General features: G+C 43.1%; 2 protein-coding genes across 5 annotated transcripts in view; one reads left to right on the top strand and one right to left on the bottom strand.

Annotated features, from left to right (window-relative positions):
* The first annotated feature begins 1,806 nt into the window (after window positions 1-1,806).
* isl2a (ISL LIM homeobox 2a) lies at window positions 1,807-4,765 on the top strand. Its single transcript, XM_049724072.2, has 6 exons — window positions 1,807-2,037; window positions 2,318-2,507; window positions 2,643-2,899; window positions 3,105-3,391; window positions 4,032-4,199; window positions 4,293-4,765. Exons 1-6 carry the CDS (start codon window positions 1,809-1,811, stop codon window positions 4,407-4,409), a joined length of 1,248 nt encoding a protein of 415 aa, XP_049580029.1. The 5' UTR covers window positions 1,807-1,808; the 3' UTR covers window positions 4,410-4,765.
* A 1,161-nt stretch (window positions 4,766-5,926) lies between these two features.
* The window catches only part of scaper (S-phase cyclin A-associated protein in the ER), a 31,534-nt gene continuing 18,736 nt past the window's right edge, over window positions 5,927-18,724 (bottom strand). For all 4 annotated transcript variants that reach the window (XM_049724061.2, XM_049724063.2, XM_049724062.2 and 1 more), the window contains 8 exons: window positions 16,332-16,455; window positions 15,411-15,640; window positions 13,768-13,923; window positions 12,627-12,861; window positions 11,798-11,947; window positions 7,818-8,009; window positions 6,722-6,770; window positions 5,927-6,447 (listed from right to left, as the gene is read on the bottom strand). In XM_049724061.2, the coding sequence (XP_049580018.1) occupies window positions 6,350-6,447; window positions 6,722-6,770; window positions 7,818-8,009; window positions 11,798-11,947; window positions 12,627-12,861; window positions 13,768-13,923; window positions 15,411-15,640; window positions 16,332-16,455 (1,234 nt within the window). In that variant the 3' untranslated portion in view covers window positions 5,927-6,349. The remainder of the gene's footprint in view (window positions 6,448-6,721; window positions 6,771-7,817; window positions 8,010-11,797; window positions 11,948-12,626; window positions 12,862-13,767; window positions 13,924-15,410; window positions 15,641-16,331; window positions 16,456-18,724) is intronic.

Below are 18,724 nucleotides of genomic sequence, written 5' to 3'. Positions count from 1 at the left end.
CAAATGTCTGATTTTTATGTTTTAATTGGCGAGGATCAAAACAAGGAATAAAACACCAGACAAGTTTTAACAAAAATGTTTATTAAAATAACAATATTACAAGTAAATTTCAAACCAGCAATCCAATGTGAAATTGCAGTAGATATATTGGATAACAATATTTAGGCGCATATATGCATACACGTTATTTAAAAACTACTATAAGTGTTACAAAAGCAAGATTACCCAAAGAGAAGCATCATCTCCCCGTTGTTGCATAACGGCCCATCCCTTCATGCAATAAAGTTAGCCGTTAGCTTGGAGAAAACACGCATAAAAGAAGCGGTTCTTTCTTTCCTTGGCAAATCGTAAATCGACATTCTGGCTTACGTAGTTGACGACAGGAGGGAGACGCAACGCGTTCACTGACTGATCCGTTGATGCACGGGGGGAAAGGAAGGCACTTCACCCATGAACTCGTTCGCGAACGGGAAAGTCAGGATTCGTTCCCTCGCTGATCCGTTCTAGCGATGACCTGGAAATGCAAATCACTGACTCGTTCACTCACATATCCATTCAGTTGATGAGCGGGAAATGCAATTCACGACTCGTTTGTAAACGGGAAGTGACGTCTTTTTCTTCTTCGTTTTGTTTTACGGCGAGGTGGCACCAGCTTCAATGGGCATTACCGACACCTACTGGTTGAAGTCATATGAACTGAAAAAACTCTCGTTCACTGAAAACATTCCTTTTCAACGAATTGTTTACTCACGAGCCAACACTCGTGTTGTATTACAGAAAGAAATGGTTGAATTATCCGAGCCAATTATTATTATATTTTTTTTGGGGGGGGGGGGGGGGTAGTTGTATTGTTTGATGTATATGTTGTTCCCACGAGATGTTGTAATATAGAGAAAAATGTGTGCGTTGCCGTTGTCGACATTACTGTGTTTACTTGATTGATTTTTGTCTGGTGTATTGCTCAGTTGTGTGTCAAAGTCAAAGTCAGCTTTATTGTAAATTTCTCCACATGCCAAAGGCACACAAAGAAATTATTGAAGTTAAAAAAAAATAATAAATAAAAGGATCAGTGTGTGTGGGGAGGGACGATTCGTCAAACGATTCGTTTGAACAAATATTTTGAGCGAACTGACTCTAAAGATTCAGTTCACTTAAAAGAACTGGAATGCACATCACTAGCACTTGCGGAAGACTCTGGGCCAAAGAGCAGCTGACGTCATCGGTTTACTTGTCGCGAGATCTTATGAAGACGAGAAATTGGGTCGCAACATGTTGGTTCATGATAATAAATATAGTTCAATTACGCTATGATACTGATAAAATATCGTACAATGTAGATGTATTGTGTCAATATAAAACAATACCAAACTGTTTTTCTGTTTAAAATTTTGTCACATTAAAATTATGAACACAATATATCTTTCGCAAAATGCAATTGTATGAAGACTTGGAAGTTAAGTTTCAAATGAAATGATAGAAAAAATTACTTCTTTTTATGTTTTGTGTAATTAAATTGGTCATATTTTCCCAGTCCAGTAGAGGGCTCTCCAGAGTGATAAAAATGTACGAAAACAGGTTGTTTAGTTTTTTTGTTTGATCTTATTAGATAGTTATTATGGTACTATTAGACAAAATATTTAAAATCTATTCCGAGTCCTGAGAATGTGAACATTTTTTTTCTCGTTTTATACATTTTTTAACGTTTTTATATTGATAAAGGCCCCAAATAGCAACAACAAAAAACGGATTGCTGTGAACCTAATGAATACACACCCCCCCCCCCCCCCCCCCCCCCCCGCCCTAAAAAAATGTGCTTCCACGAGGGTATTTGGATGGTGGCACCCTTCTGTTTGGACGAACAGAGGTCCCAGGTCTGCAGACGTCACGGGTTGGGGGAGCTTTGTTTTGCGCCCTCCTCTCAGACGGCCAACACAAGTTGCATGATCCAGCCAAGGGACGGGACGCTCTCTTCCTCCCGCATGGTGGATATCCTGCTCAATGCCTCTTTCTTGGATGATATGGGGGATCTTTCCAAAAGTAAGATCTGTCTTTTCACTTTTTATTGAACACATTTAACGAGGAATGATTTTTTTTTTTTTTACTTGTTATTTGCCTTATCATCTGAAAATCTGCATCTCTAAATTAATCAACAAAAATTTAACAATTTCCACTTGGTGATTTTTTGGGGGGTATTTTTTCCCCCGAGCCGTAATGAGTAATTCAATTAATTCTGTAGCCTTCCCTCCAAGGTGATGAGAGTGATATGATGCTGTGGCATTAATATATCTATGTGTGTCCACGTGTCACATCCGTGCAGAGAAATCAGGATTCGCGATGTGCGTGGGCTGCGGGAGTCAGATACACGATCAGTACATCATGAGGGTGTCCCCGGACCTGGAGTGGCATGCAGCCTGCCTCAAGTGCGCAGAGTGCAGCCAGTACCTGGACGAGAGCTGCACTTGCTTTGTCCGAGACGGAAAGACTTATTGTAAAAGAGATTATGTCAGGTGAGATTTCATATTGTTCCTTAAAAAATATATTTTTTAAATGGTGTGCGTAAAATGCGCACCTGTAAACCTGATGCGTTATTTGACAGCTTCCAAAATGCACGCAAACTTTACTGATAGTTGACCTCTTTTTAGGTTATTTGGCATAAAATGTGCAAAATGCAAGACGGGCTTCTGCAGCAGTGACCTGGTGATGAGAGCCCGGGAGAGTGTGTATCACATGGAGTGTTTCCGGTGCTCCGTATGTAGTCGACACCTCCTGCCCGGGGACGAGTTCTCGGTGCGGGACGACGAGCTGCTTTGCCGGGCCGACCATGCCTTGTTGATGGATAGAACTGCCGATAGCCCGCTAAGCCCCGGGAACATTCACTCTCGACCCCTGCACATTTCTGGTATTATTATTATTATCATTATTATATTAATATTATTATTACTATTATTATTTAAAATACATAATATTCCAGATACGTTGGTTGGTTAAATTAGTCTATAAAACTATAGCTTGAAAACAAGTCGACATTTAATTTTGATTTCATAATAATAATCCCTTCCCTGTCTGTTGCGTGCTTATTTTATTTTAATGATTTTGTCCCTCAGACCCAGTCTCCGTTCGTCACCCACCTCATCATCGGAACCACATCCAAAAGCAGTCCGAGAAGACCACACGGGTCCGGACGGTGCTGAACGAGAAGCAGCTGCATACGTTGCGGACTTGCTATAACGCCAACCCGCGGCCCGACGCGCTGATGAAGGAGCAGTTGGTGGAGATGACCGGCTTGAGCCCCAGGGTGATCCGAGTCTGGTTCCAGAACAAACGCTGCAAAGACAAGAAAAAGTCCATTCTGATGAAGCAACTGCAGCAGCAGCAACACTGCGACAAAACGGTCAGTTGGCGCTTTTTATTACGCTTGAATTCATTCATGTTTTAAGGTGACCAAGACGCAATTTTATCTATTTTTTTTTAACAATACTTTTATTTATCAAAATCTTTCGTTTCATGCAAATTGTTGCAAATTATTCATATCAGCGTGAAACAACAAGACATAAATCATTCGATTTTTGGCAACTCTCAATTATGTTTTTTAATTCAGAACACCGCCTGAAGCCTAAATGGATTAACTAAGACTTTATTTGCCTCCCTTATCGAATCAAAAAGTCATTGTACTCTATTTGTGTTTGTTCTTTTTAACAATCTACAGCACGTGTGGTGATGTATTACTTAAATTTCACTTTGGGAATCTATAAAGGATTATTTTAGCCATCATTTTTAATGGTTCTCCAGTCTCACAATTTTGACTTTGGCGTGAGATAAACGCATCACTCGTAAATTCACAAAATATTTTTTTGCACAAAGTATGTCTTGTAATGCACATTATGTCACTTGAAATAGGCTTTAAATAAAACTGCACATTTAAATATAATTTGTAAGCCTATACAAACGTCAACACATTTTTTTTTCATTATACTGCGGGCAATACGTTGTATTTTAGGAGCTTAATATGTGAATATACATGTTGCATGTAGAACCTGCAGGGCCTGACAGGAACGCCCCTGGTGGCAGGCAGTCCCATCCGCCACGACAGCACTGTACAAGGCAATTCCGTGGAGGTCCAAACCTACCAACCACCATGGAAGAGCCTCAGTGACTTCGCCTTGCAGAGCGACCTGGACCAGCCCGTCTTCCAACAAGTGGTAAGAAACAAAACATGAAGACTGGACAGCACGCCAGGCAGAGAAACAAAAAAATAAATAAAAACTCACTCGTAAAATGTCCTGGTGTTTCAGATGTCTTTTTCTGAGTCCGGTTCGTTGGGGAATTCTTCCGCCAGCGATGTCACCTCGCTGTCATCTCAGCTTCCGGACACACCGAACAGCATGGTACCGAGTCCAGTGGACACGTGAGGAGCTCGAAAATACACGAGAGGAGTTCAGAACAAAACAATCACAAGATGCTGCTGTTGGATTTACTCGAGGAGGATACTGGACAATTTATTTTTTAATTTTTGCTCAAGGGCATTAAGGAAGCGGACTCGCCTTGTGGGATTCGAACGTGTGGACAAACGTGTCTCTGCGGAAGGCAGAATACAATGTGTGGATGTGCATGGCATCGTTTTATTATCGACGCGGACAAATAAGTTATTATTATTTATTATTATAACGACATAGCCAAACTTACTAATAAAACGATGGGTTTAATTCATTTTATTTGTATGTTTATGAATACTTCATATCATGAGTAATCAACGGAATTTGTCAGAGGAGTCACAAAAGAAAAATACGAAGAATTTTTCAAAAAGTATTGCGCAAAACAAATCCTCATTGCAAACGACAAAAATAAAAAAATAAAAGCAAATCAACTGGTTAATTAGTTGCTTAAAAAATAAACATGTAAGATATATTTTACCCCCTAAAAATCACCGTTTTAAAACAGGTTGGATTACAAACCATACAAAATCATGGCTATTTAAAAAAATGAGTTATGCGAGGGTACAATATGCGTGTGTGTATATGTAAGGATTTTTTTTTTTAAATTATTTAAATTTCATTGAAACTCTTTTGTCTCATTTCCAAATGGCTACAGTCCAGACAGACGACAGTCTTATCTGAATCTGGCATCACCTGCCAAAGGCTCTGACAGGGGCCACAACACAACGGGATGGTGTGTGTGTGTGTGTGTGTGAGGGGAGGGGGGGGGGGGGGGGGGGGGGAGGGTGAGGAGAGGTGGGGGCACTCCACGCCGCCCGGGGACGCATCTTGGCGTGTCCTGAGTTTATTTTCCTTCCAGTAGGAATGCTGCACGGCAAATAGCCGCTGGACAAGAGGGAGCAGGCGGGTCAAGCCGGGCTTGACACACGACACCTTCACAATTTGTTTGGGAGGATCCGCTTTTATCAGTGCCAGGAAACGGACACTCATTGAAGGGCCGATGAGATCAACTCACAGTGCAACACATTCAACTTTCCAATTTAGGCTGAAATTTGCATTTTGCAACCTGACTGGGGGAAAAAAAAAAAAAGCAAGATGGCTGTAGTTGAAGTCCAATTTTTATTTTCGGAGCAAAAGAGGTCTGCAGCTGTAATTTAATTTTTTTTTAGCAGAGAAAGTTTTGTGTGAATTTATTTTTCACGCTACTTTTTTTCTAAAGCATCAGGTTTTTGAGACATTGTTTTGTTTTAAGGTTTGGCTGATAAATTTGCGTAATATAGATTTTCCCATGCCTTGTAATTTTAATTTATACCTATGATGAAATCAGTATCTATTTTGAAAATGTGCTAGAGAAAAACATGAGCAGAATTGTAATCAGGGGAAACATTTCATTTACAAAAGTTTGACTTGCATCTCTGATAATAAATTAATATAACAAAATTAAAAAGAACATTTACAATATTTATGGTAATTGAAACAATCAAAACAGCAAATTTGAACCAAAAACTTTTATTATGTACATTTATACAAAGAATGATGAAGCTTAACATAAATATTCTGTGCATGGACAGTAACTGATTAGTGTTTTTGCCTTCTTGAGGACAAATGATGCCAACTATAAAAACACTCAACACATTTGCAAATATCTTAACTTGCACACAAGATGAGTACAAAATAGGACAAATGTAATAAATTAACTACGTTTCAAGAACAGAAAAAAACTTTTTGTTGCTCTTTAAACACAATACACAAACACGATATTTAGTGCAAATTGATCATGCACATGAGTCTGCTTTCCCAGCAGGTGCAACGTCACACAATAAGGCTTCCACTTTTTTTTTTGTCAGATCAGCCTCAAGTCACGAGAGTTGAGGACGCTTTTTGTTATTTTTATTTTTTTTAAAGGTGCCAATCTGTCACTCGTTTTGCTTTTTGAGAAAAAACTGCAGCGCTGAGTCCCACTGGTCTCGAGGGAAGCGGTTGGGCAACTCGCAATAATCCATCTGCTGGAGTGCTGCGTGCGGGAGATCGGACACACACACACAAAATAATGTCCTTTAAGAGTGTACAGGTGATAAAACCTGAGTGGCTGAGAAACACTGTTGACAACTGTACGAGGTAGCAGCTTTTTACTTGATTGACGTTTAAGACACTTAAATGTTTTTCCTAGAGAAATTAACTACAATTATGACTCAGATATCAGGTCTGCATAAATCTCTGTTGTAAACCGAGGACCGCCTTGTAATGAGGATGACGAATATGAAGTCATAGGCGTGTGTGACACTTACCATTTTGTTTTGTTTTGCTGTCACATTGTTTCTCACTTGAAGCACAATCCTGTGGATTAATAACACAAGTTAATTACACAGATGAATACAAATGTTAGAATTGTTAACTTAATAACCACTTTGACTGCCAGTGTTTCACTACATCAACTTCACAAAACCAAACAAACAGAAGCCAGTAAATCACAAATCGGATTACAACAATGCAAACAAATCTGCGTCCATTGCTTCAATTATGAAAGAATGTGTAAACATTACACATTGTAAGTTATGTACTAACTTATTTAAAATTTCTATTAATAAAATTTACAGATAAATAAAACAAAATAAAGCATATACTACATAAATCCCCAAAATGCCAATTTGGAAAGTTTAGGAAAAAAAAAATAGAATTGGCCCAACTTCGACATTTCCACTTTACAGTAATGATATACAGATAGTTAATTTGTGCTGTACTATTCCGCTTAACTTTATTGGTAATTTCATATGTACCTGTGGCTGAAAAGCAAAGTGTGGAGAGTCTCTGTCACCGACACGCATGGTTGTCAGTGAAGTTGCATGTGAACCCGATACGGGGTCGCAGTTTTTCTGTTTCAGTCAAGAGATGCTAACAGGAAAAAATTTTTCGGGCGATGGTCCACTTCAGCCTCATTCGACTGCATCGCGCGTTCCGAGACTTTTTTACCCGCATAGTAAGTAGCCGAAATCCATCAAGGTTTCCCTGCGAGGAATGCTCCCAGGGGGCCGAAGGCAAGAGCGAGACTGCGCGCATTGTGACTTTGTTTGAAAGCAATGACAATAGCTCGACTCCCGGTGAATGGCGGCTTAATCGTTGTCCAAACAGCGGAGCTTGGTCGAGTGTTGTCAGAGGAAGATAAAGGAGACAAGGTGTTTACTGGGAGTCCAAGCAGCGGCAGCCTAAATCCACTGGCCGAGGAAGCCGTTTGTCTTAGTGAAAAGTGCGCCTGTTACACATTGACCAGAGCTCATGTGAAGCGGCTGTTAATCAGCGCCGGAGTGAAGCGTCTCCCTGAAATTGCTTCGTTTTTTAATTTGATGGCACTGGAGGTGACTTGGCAATATTCAAACGGGGTTTTACCTGAATGAAGGTGGCGAGCAGCACGCAGCTCATCTCCTGCTGCAGCATGACCTTGTTGGGCCCGTTGTTGTAGCACGCCGAGATGAGCGAGGGGAAGAGCACGCGGATCAGGCGCGGGTGGCTGAAATACTGGAAGGGCAGCTGGCAAAGTTTCTGCAGCACGCTGGGCTGGCGGCCAGACTGCACGATCACCTGAAAAACAGACAGTAGGGGCAAGTAGACAAGTACAAAAAAAATGAGTGGATTTTTTAGGTATCTAGATTTTACTTGAGAATTTTTTTTTTTTGTGAGGATTTTTTAAAAAGAATGTCCCCACGATGGAGGTCAACACGGTAAATAAAATCAGTGGCATTATACAGGTAAAGAGCAGAGTCGGGTCACGGGGTCATAAATTCACTCCGATTTACAAGACTCTAAAAAAATACGCTCGTCCTTTGAAAGTGACTGCCGGTTGGAGCGGAAGCATAAACAAAGTGATAATTTATCACTTTTATCAGCTCCAAGGTGAAGCTTCTCCGGGTCTGCCCTCATTCAGAGAGACAAGGAACAGCCTTTTTTCTTATCGCCGCTTGTTTACAGGACGCGTCAGAGCCAGAAGGTGCAAGAAGTGGCGAGCACATCACAGTTGACGGTGCGTATTGTAAACTTGGGCTATGCTTTGTTTACGTCAAAAGGTATGTGTTTACATCCGGCCAATGACAGTGTCCTTTGAATGATCCGATATGCGTCTTAATTGGATTTGAAATAAAGTGTAGACTTTCAGCTAGGATTAAAAAAAAAAAAGAAGGCATTTATCGTACTTGAATTTATTTACAAGTCTGATGAAAATACATCAGGAGTGCGGTTCAATCGCCAAAAGTTCTCTAATTCAATAAGAGTTTTTTTCACCCAGGAATGTGCGACTCACTGGTCAAATTCATCCACTAATGGGGGGGAAAAAAAGCTTTAAGGTGTTTTCAGAAGCAGTGCTGCTTATTTTCAGTGTGTGTAGTTTCGTGATTCTTTTCACTCAATCCGAAATTGCAAGCTGGAACGCCGCCCAAAGACAAACTGGCAACAACATGAGAGGGAGTTCGGCTCCACAGCTCACGCTTGAAGCGGCGGGGGGAAGTGAAGAGTCAAGGAGGTCATATTGGGTTAATCGTATTTTAATAAACGATTAATCGTTCATGTTTTGACTGGATGATGCAGTTTTAACTCTTTTTTTACATGACAGACAGTTGATTGAGGTTACTGGCCCGAGTGAAACGCCGACTGAGGGGGGGGGGGGGGGGGACTAAACGGCTTTGCTGCTCTGTTCTTCCTTAAGCTCAGAGACCTGGCCTTTTTAAATTGTGTAGCTTTTTATGACGCTCCCATGACATAACGTCCTCACTGTCCACAATGACAACAAAGAGTGTGTTAAAGTTAATGTTCTGGAACGCACAGAGACTTTTTTTTGGGGGGGGCGGTGTGGAAGTGGGAGATGTAAACTGCAACCACAATAACCATTCTCTAAATAAAGGCTCTAAGAGCATCAATCCAAATGTAAAATGTTTGTTTTTAAGCTCCAGAACTTCAATTGTAGCGTCACACTTGACATTGTGCCCTGACGCTCTCTGAAAACAAGACAAAACAAAGACGGAATCTACGTCCATTGCGTCTGGACAGCCTCCTAACAACTTCACAGGAACAAAAGCTATGTCGTACTGATAAGACGCCAGAACAACGCCACAAAAAAACAAAAAAACAAAAAAAAACAAAGCCAAGTTGGCCAACTAACTGTTTACAAATGTTTATGTCGACGCGCGTCAGCTCCTACGTCAGCTACCTTTAAACCGGCAAATTCCAGCAATGCAGACTTTGACATAGACACTCCAACTTGACTTCGGGGGAATTGTCAGCTGTCTGAAAACAAGCCACAGAGCCATGTGTTTACTCAATAAAAGTATCTCTGACGCCGCCATCCTTTCCCCAGATGATAATCCCTTTGTGGAATGATGCTGATGACAAGTGTTTTAGACTTCAGACAAACGCCAAAAAGGAAAGCCGGTTGGACCCGCGTTCACCCTTGAAGCCGAGCGTAAATAAAAATTAAAAAAAACGGGGATCTGCTTTCCTGCCAGTCAGTGGGGAGAGAGTCTGTCTGCCTTTGACTGCTTCTGTTTACTCTGCCGGGCGATAGAGAGTGTAACATTCCCTGCCGGCGGTCGGCTCCCTACGGTCTGCGCTAGCCGCACTTAGCCCGCGGGCAGCGAGGGCTCGCTGAAGGGAGCGTTTCGACATCAGGTTGGCGGGGAATTACAGGCCTAAAGATCATGCTCGGGCCTGGAGGGCAGAGGAAACGCCTTCTGAGGGAATGGGAAGAGGATGGATGACCCCGTAGATAAAGTTGCGTGTGGGCGCGGAGACGCTAACTAGCCGCAAAGAGAAAATTGCAGAAAGATAAACATCTCGTATCATTCATTCATACATCCTTTAATTCGACTTGAATTTGTTTGCTTGTGTGTGTGGTCATTTCCCCGCCCCAAAGTTTTCTTAAGATTTACACACGCCTGAATTAGGTGGGTTAACATGTCAACGGTTCCGCCGCTTCAAAGATTCCGCAGATCATCACGATGGATGAGTCACAAATGAATCAGCGTGGGAGATTATGTGTGCATATTTCGAGCGAGGGCAAGAGGAAGTACAATTTTAATTGTCAGCCGTCAAATAAGTTTTTTTTCTTCGGCCTTACAGACAATGTAACATATGGCTCAGCGGCTACTATGAGCAAGGCTACATATGTTGCTCCCGCAATGGCTTTTTTGTCTGACAAAGTGAATTATTCATGCCCCCTGAGCAAGGGGGATGGGGGTGTACATCAGGACGTATGCCTCAAAGTTCTGAGCAGCTTCTTTTCTGGAGCACACGTAAACAAAAGCTGGTGCGCCGACATTGAATCAGAAATGACGGCGACCGCACGGGCTCCGGCTCGGGTTGCTTTTGTGCCGTGCCAGAGCTTACATTAGCTGGAGAAAAGCTCAAGCTGCTCTGAATATTCTCCGAGACACCATCCATCTCGGTGCGGAACTCGATAGACGCGTTCCCACAACAGCAGCGCTGGCAAAGATTATCCCGGTTTTGCTAGCTGTGTGGGAAATAGGAAACCGAAACGACCTAGAGTCCAAAAGTGACTTACCCGAAATTCAAACAAGTTATTCGTTCTCATAACCTTTTCACAGACCGGGATTAACGATCGTAACTCAAATTGGGAACACAATTTTTTTTCTTTAGCAAATACGATCGTGCATGGCTGCGGAGGTTAGCAATTTTATATGCGCACGGAGACGAATAATCTGTCAGTCACGTCACTAAATCAACACCCCTCATTCAATTATTCAATGTGAAATGCAAATTGGCGCTCGAGATTCTGTACATTATTATAATTAAAAGGGATGGGCTCACGGGAAAGCCCGAACGTTGACCGGTGGTGAGGGAATGGCTTTAATTCAAAGTGAAAAATCTTGCTAATTAGAATCCGTAATCAGCCTATAAATTGCGAAGAGGACATCAACGATGTGTCACAGGCTGCTGTCTGTGCCAGTCGGATTTAACTTAATCAAGAGTGCAGCCGAGTGGAGCTGATCAGCGGCCTTGGTGGACGGGCCATGCATGACAGCCAATTACACAGCGGCCAGATCTGCTCGTGCGCATCACTCTCCCTTAAGTGGATAGAAGGCCGAGTCGGGCATGGGGCACTTGGGGCGGGGCATAATAATCAAATAAATATGTGTAACTAAAAAAAAAAAAATCATAAAGCAAATAAAATATGTCCTAATTGCATATATTCTAAAATTTATTGCAACATATTTCACACCAATAATGCACAAAATAACCTCCAGAAAATTTTGGTGTGAATTTTTCTTGAATTTAAAATAAGTGTAGTCACTTGCGCAATATGAGCAAATGTATCAACTCATTGACTTTGAAGCAAAATGAGGTGAGCAAAAAATATTTACCTGGTTATCCGGGTGATTGACAGTGAAGTATCCCACGCAGATGATGACTTCGTGGAGCAGCTCTTCGGCCGAATGCTGGGTACAGTACCAAAGCAGCGAGCTGACGATGTGGCGGAAAGCGAGCGACAAGCCCTCCGCTCCTAGAACGCTCTGAGAGGAAACGCGCGGCGGCGGCGTTAGCGTGCGGCGCACTCAATTAACATAAATTGCCCGCGGCGAAGATTACAAAGCTCTCAAGGTAATAACAAAGCAAAGTCATAAAACATTTTATATGCGTCGCTCGTGGGAACGCGCTTGGTAGGAAGAGCGCGAGCGGGCCAAATGCCATAAAACATCCCAAAACCGGCAGAGGAAGGAGATGAGAGGAACGCTTGGCTGACAGTATTTATCAAACATGTCAGTGTGACGGAGCACCGAGAGATCATCACAGCTCCACTCGAGGGTTTGAGCATTGTAAAATTCATAAACACTATAGCTTGGATGCTAAACATTTTGTAAGGCTTTGCAGCTAAGTCAAACGTACGCTCCGGTCCACTGTGCTAATCACCTGCGCTCGTCCCAACCGCCGGGATCTAATCAATCCCGACAACAGACCTCAGGTCAGAGGTCATCCGTGTTTATGTCCGTAGGTCGCTTTGTGCCGAGGAGAGAGACTCCACCTCTGACAGACATTAAGACGGGAGCCGGCGTCAATGGGTTATTCGCTCGAGGAAGGATAAATATTTGTGGTTTTTAAATCAGGCTATGATTCTTTCTTCCTCCTCCCAAATTTCATAGACCGGCGAGCACAATACAGGAAAATGAAACGACCCGATTTGATTGTGGATACCTGGAAGGCAGAGAGGTCAAGCAGGGCAAAACTGTTGAGGAAGCGGATGCCTTGCAAAGCCACCTGGATGACCCCTGCGCTGTAAGGTTCCTGGCTCTGAGAGGACGACTCTGGCGAGAAGCTGTGCAGCAGGATGGAATACAGCGTGTGCACCACTCCCACCAGGTCGGTCGACTGCAGCAGGGCCGTCAGCCCCGTTGGGTCTTGACGCTTGTTGTCAAATATACTGGACCCACTGAGGAGGAGGAAATACTGTCATTTACATCAGCAAAGCATGACTTAAATATTTTTAAATAAAACCATTTTTTTTCCCCAAATGAGTTGGCCTATTGTGAGTACTTCAAGTTTGAGCCATGATCTGCAGATTTTGACCTCTGGCAGGAACCCACAGTGCGTGCTGATACTTGATGTTAGCCAACAGGCCTTGTGTGAAATATGCTGCCACGTTAGAACCCAGCCTGCTAATGCCATTAGAATCTCCAGACACAGCAACTGGCATGGACTAAGTATTCGACGTGGCCACTGCACATTCTCTTACGTGACACACAGAGATGGCCTGTTGGGTGCTGTCATGGTGAATGATGTTGGATTTCTCAATAGGAGCTATTCTTTATATTCAATTTTTTCTGACTGATGCACTTTTAATGTTCTTCCACCTGCTTAAGGGACTAGCAATGTGAACATTCTGTCCCTTGGCCCCGAGGAGTCACGGAAAAAAAAAAAAAATAATAATGCTATTTGACATCTATATTTAGCGTTACGTTCCTTCCCGTGTGACATCAAAGCGTATCTGGGCGGCTACTGTGGGCAACGTTGCTTTCAACTTTGGCGCTGATGTCCATCGGTGTGACTGTATGCTTAGCCTCTGTCAGCGGCGCCGCCGAACCTCTCTTTAGGGGAGGTCACCGTAGCACATGTGGGTGGGTGGGCTCCCCCACCCCACCGCCCCTCCGAGCTGCAAGCTAAGGTTTATGGTGAGTGACAGAGAGCCGGGTCAAGTAGATGCCTATCTCGATCGGCAGCTTAGCTTAGCGAAACGATCCGCCGGCTGATTACAGAGGAACCGACTTGTCTTTGTTTAATAACCACGGGAGTCGCTCTTTAAGAATTGAGAAGACGCTTGGTCGTTAGACATTCTTACCGTCCGGTTACGACAAAGCACAGCTTGCACATGCTGTATAAGAAAGCTGAGGCTTGCTGGAGGAACGCAGACATCTTCGGGTGCTCGTCCACGGGGCTTTGAATGGATAGGAAGAACCCGTACAGCTTGTCGATCAAACCCATGTTGACCACATAGCTGCAAGACACAAGAAGAGCGCGGACAGGTTAGCGATGTCGCTCCTAAAATGTTCACAAACGCTTCTTTTGTGCATCTGTGCAAGGGATACCTAAAGCCTCTCCACCCACTGCTATTAGTGTGATATCTCCAATTTGTCTTTGGCAATGGAAGGTCTCGTGATCATGTTTCTTTCTGGTCTTTCAGCCGCAAATCACTCCTAATAGCATCATTAGAGAGCTATTGTGTCCCTTCCAGGATTGGAGTCTCTGCATCGCTACCTGGGAGTCGTCTTCCTTGCGTGCGCTTCCAGTATGGTGAAATATTTGTGCTCTAGCTCGAAGATTGTTGCAGCCTTTGACTCTTTACGTAACTGTGACTCAAGCTTTTAATTCAATTATTCGATAAAGTCAACCGTTTGGACAATTGTATTGATTCTATGAATTACATGGATGGAAGAACTTGCTTGTATAATAGCCTGGTGACTCAATAGTTCGACCATGGATTGTATCTCCGTCTAGTCGGGGGGGGGGGGTTTAAAACAGGTGACAATGCCGATATTCCACCGCTCGACACTTGAACCCGTTCCAATTGTTTTGACTTCTCCCTCGTTCACAGAGCGACTTTGGCTGAAAGGATCCATCCTCACGTCGACTGCTTTGCTCAACGTCTGCGTAATGTTTGACAGGCTACTCGGTGGTCGCGCTGGGCGTTCGGCGCCGCGTCATACGAGCCCGAAGCGAAAACATTTAGGACGATGGCAAAAGTCAAAAAGCACTAAAAAAGGAAAACTGAGAATGTGGTAATAAGCAGAAAAGGAACTCGTGAGCCGCTTCCCATGTGATATACGGCACGGTATAATGAGAGTGTCAAAGCCAAAGCTAAAAATGTTTTGATCTTTTGTCCTTTCTCACTTGCTAATACATTACAGAAGGCAGTCGAGGTAAATCCACTGCTCGTACTTGGGATTAACGGAGATGACGCCATTTTTCTCAAGCCCTCCCCTGTCTCCAGGGTTACGACTAGGTCAGTGGATGAGAGTGGTGGTTCCGTGCAGCTGCTTCGGCATGATGATGAATCACGGCTTGTGGGAGGGAAGGTGGAAAGGACGCGCGCTTCTCTTCCATCGGCTTCTACGTGGGCCTGCCTTTCCTCATCGCCCGGGTTTTCTCCATCACGGGTTGCCTCCTACAATCCAGATCCACACGGCGAGCTCCGACGCCAGGTTGGAGGGGACCTTTCCGAGCCCTGCAAGTGCTTTTTATTTACGCTACTTTGTGCCCACCCCTTCAGAAATGGATCCTACTTGAAATGTGTTGCTCCACGTTGGAAAGATGCCAGAATACATGCTCAATCTCACACTACTCCCATTTTGACAAGACACCATTTGGTCCATTTCCAAGAAGGATCACGTTTTGTCAGCTAATACTTCATGACCAACTCTCAAACCCAGTTAAGAGAAGACAAAACCAGAAAAAAATAAATATAAAGAATAAGACGTGAAATACCTGATTAGGTCTTGTGTGCGAATATTGAAGGAATCAGTGGCAGAGTTCTTGACCTTGGCATCCGGAGAAGAAATCAAAGCGTCTTCCGCTTTTCCTGACTCGGAGGTCATCGGAGACAGGCACCTCAAGATGGTCGCTGTGGTTTGCAATAGGCCGGTGGTAAAACCCTCACACACTTGTTTGTTAGCACTACGGCTAAAGATGGACTTGTCCTCATCTGGAACATAAATCTGGAAAAAGAAAAAACAGAGTTCAAGTACAGAATACTCAATTTTGTCTAAGAAATAAAATTTTCAGTGTATATGGTAATTTAAACCAGATTATAATTTTTTTTCACTATTTTATTTTTAAATTGGTTTATAATAAACAGTTTTAATTATAAAAAAAATTGTGTTGCGACACCACTGGACATGTCATTCAGCACAGCAGCTGCTGTGATATGTTTTATATAAACCAACGCAAAGTCGCCAGCCTCTCTCTCTCTCTCTCCGTGTGCCCTCAGGAAATAGGACTGCTTTGAATTGCAACTCACAACAGAAGAAAGAAACCCCAAAAGAGTTCGTGCATGTATCACAAACTCGTGCCTGCAACTCGTCTGTGTTGCGAGTACGGCTCGGCTGGCTGGCACCAGTGGATGTTTGCCGAGAGATGAAGTTGCCTCGTTACAAGGTGATGAAAGAAAAAGACCCGACGTGTTGCAAAGCCGCCCGACTGACTGAGCACGCAAATACTCTGTGCAAATACTCTATGTATTTTTTTTTTTTTGTTCCATTAAATAATCAAACTATGGCGCTGGAGCTTTAATAAAACACACAGGCTCTTATATACCCCCCCAAAAAAATGCTGATCTCGGGTCAGTTCCCTGACAAATTAACTTTGTGAAAAAATGTGAACACAAAGTGGATGTACTGCGATATCTACCGTTAGCTGGTGCAACAGCAGGTCCATGAGGAGTGCGATCTTGTTGCTGAACAGCACATAAGAGCAGTTGAGTGGACAGGAGGAACATGTAGAGTAGTAGATATTCACAGCAACACAAAGGGTCCTAAAACGGAAAAGCGAGGGCAATTAAGAATAGATGAGCACAAAATGAGAATAAACAAAATACAATGGTATCTTTGATGGTTTAATTCAGTCCCTGACTATACTTGAAACTCATTTCACCCTCAAATCAACTCTCCCCATTAAAGTGAATGGAGATGCCATTAATCTGTTCCAACCCCTCGCAAAAGTATGATAGTAAACAATTTTTGTGCTTCACAAATCAAAGTGGTATCCCAGTGGCACGGCGAGAGCAGAGGTTGGATTAAACCGATTAAAGCCATATCAGCTAATTATGAGGAGCGCTCCCCCACACCAGACTTCCTTAAGGCAGTGGAACACAATCTCAGTCACATCTTGGCTGAGATTTTGCAGCACTTCCACTGAAGAGATAAATCGGTTCTTCTTCAGCAGATCCTTGCGGCCCCCAGGCAGCTTCCAGCGATAAGTCTGTCAGCTTGCTTCTGTATTATGTGCGCTTTAAAACAAACTCCTAAGACGACTGATGCCTGAGATAACTGACCAGTCCTTCTGCGGTGACAACTACATCTCCCCCCCCCGGCAACTTGCCGCGTCTTATTTGAAGGAATCGGTCTGTGTGCCTAAAAAACATTTGGATATAAACCAAAGTCTGCACATCTGCTGCTAGTTTTCAGTCAAGCCACGCTGGCATAAGAGAAGGAAAAAATATTTGGTTGAGGGAGACCCGAGTCAGAGTTAACTTTGTTAAAATTCTCTAGTAGCGGCCAGACATTTTGTGCTTCCATAACATGTTAACACATTTATCTAAACTAAGACACAGTAGAGTGGCAAACATAAAGTCTGTGGTGCAGGAAGTAACAAAAATATCAAGCTAATAAAACAAAGCTGAGAGCAGACGGCGTTTGTCTCACTGCGGTAAGACGATCGGCTCGTTTTTGATGAAAACGTGTCACGTCAGTTTGAATCGAATCAGAAAATGACATGCTGCACACATCTTACAAAATCCAAACCTCTTGACGTCACCATGATTGAATCCAAGATATTTAGAAGTCTCGGAAAACAAACAAAAAAAAAGTCTCTTAAAAATGGAATCTGATGAAATGTTGTATATTTGACCTCTCTTTTCTGTATCAAAATCAATTGAGTTCCCCAGATAGCAATCTGGGCCTCTGGCATAACAATCCATTCATCCGCCTGCTAATGTAATGAGCGTGCAATTGCTTTGTAACGCAGCTAATCGGGCTTGTCTTTGGTCATCTGTGGACAAATGGGGGGGAAGAGTCTATCAAAGACATGTTTGTCGTATGGCCTTACACAAGCTGGTACAAAGAAGAACCGTAGTGATCTGTCTTTGGTTTCCTCCCACCTAATTGAGCTTGATGAGGCAGAGACACCGGATAGGGCCGCCCTCTCTGGGAATCTCTCCATCCCAATGGCCATTCGTGACGGCTCCAGTCAGGAGATTTTCAGAGACAATTTGGTAAAGTGCCACACCATCTTGGCTCGTGTTACTCAAACATGGTGTCTTAGGTGTGTCGGTTGACCAGCGGAGGCGGACATTCCTTCAGTTGCATCTGATTGTTCTTTGCTTGATCCCAAAAGTCAGCGTGGCATATCTACTCGTCACTATAACGCTATAAAATTACCTGACTAAATCGGGAGATTCCCGCCAGAATAACCAATAAGAGTTAATCTGCACACTGGTGGTCAAATTAACCTCACAAAACCGGGATTAACATTTTACCTGTGAAGCTTTGTGTTAAATCCTTGGAGAAATGTGGATGAGAGGTGGAGGGTTGACACACACCTGATCAACTTTAACCCCAATCTGAAGCTGCCTGGGTGGGCTTTGAGCTGGGTAAAGGTGTGGCACCATTTTTGTATTTCTTCATTACGGGCATAAAAGGCCAGCGAGTTGAATTTCAAAATTGATGGGAATTCATAAGTAACGCGAGTCATTAGCATAAAATCGTTTCAACATCAAAATAAAAAATTCACAATCTCATTTCTAAAGCCAACAAGCATGAAAAAGGTTCTTTTTTTGTCACGGCCTTGATTTATCTACCCTGGGATCTGTGCTCCTCAAGTCTCACATTTCTAACTCTCTGTATGCTTCCTATGTGAGCAGTCAAGCTTGGCTGGAGTAAACCGGCAGAAATCTGAGCAACTTCCAGATCAGGTTGAGTCACACCGCCCTCTTCAACAGGGGCAAATTTGTGTTCAGGGGGAAGAAAAAGAATCCTAAGCCAAAACAGAAAAGGTGAGGAGGAAATGTAGTTCCTTGTGCTGTC

Source organism: Syngnathus scovelli, chromosome 6 (genome assembly GCF_024217435.2).
Source record: "Syngnathus scovelli strain Florida chromosome 6, RoL_Ssco_1.2, whole genome shotgun sequence".
NCBI lineage: Eukaryota > Metazoa > Chordata > Actinopteri > Syngnathiformes > Syngnathidae > Syngnathus > Syngnathus scovelli.
This window is presented reverse-complemented; position numbering and strand designations above follow the sequence as displayed.

Bases quoted from the DNA above. Each gene is read 5' to 3' on its own strand.
- isl2a (XM_049724072.2), top strand. From the start codon at position 1,809: ATGTGCTTCCACGAGGGTATTTGGATGGTGGCACCCTTCTGTTTGGAC. The intron at 2,508-2,642 runs GTGAGATTTCAT...ACCTCTTTTTAG, and splicing joins TGTAAAAGAGATTATGTCAG to GTTATTTGGCATAAAATGTG. The intron at 4,200-4,292 runs GTAAGAAACAAA...CTGGTGTTTCAG, and splicing joins AGCCCGTCTTCCAACAAGTG to ATGTCTTTTTCTGAGTCCGG.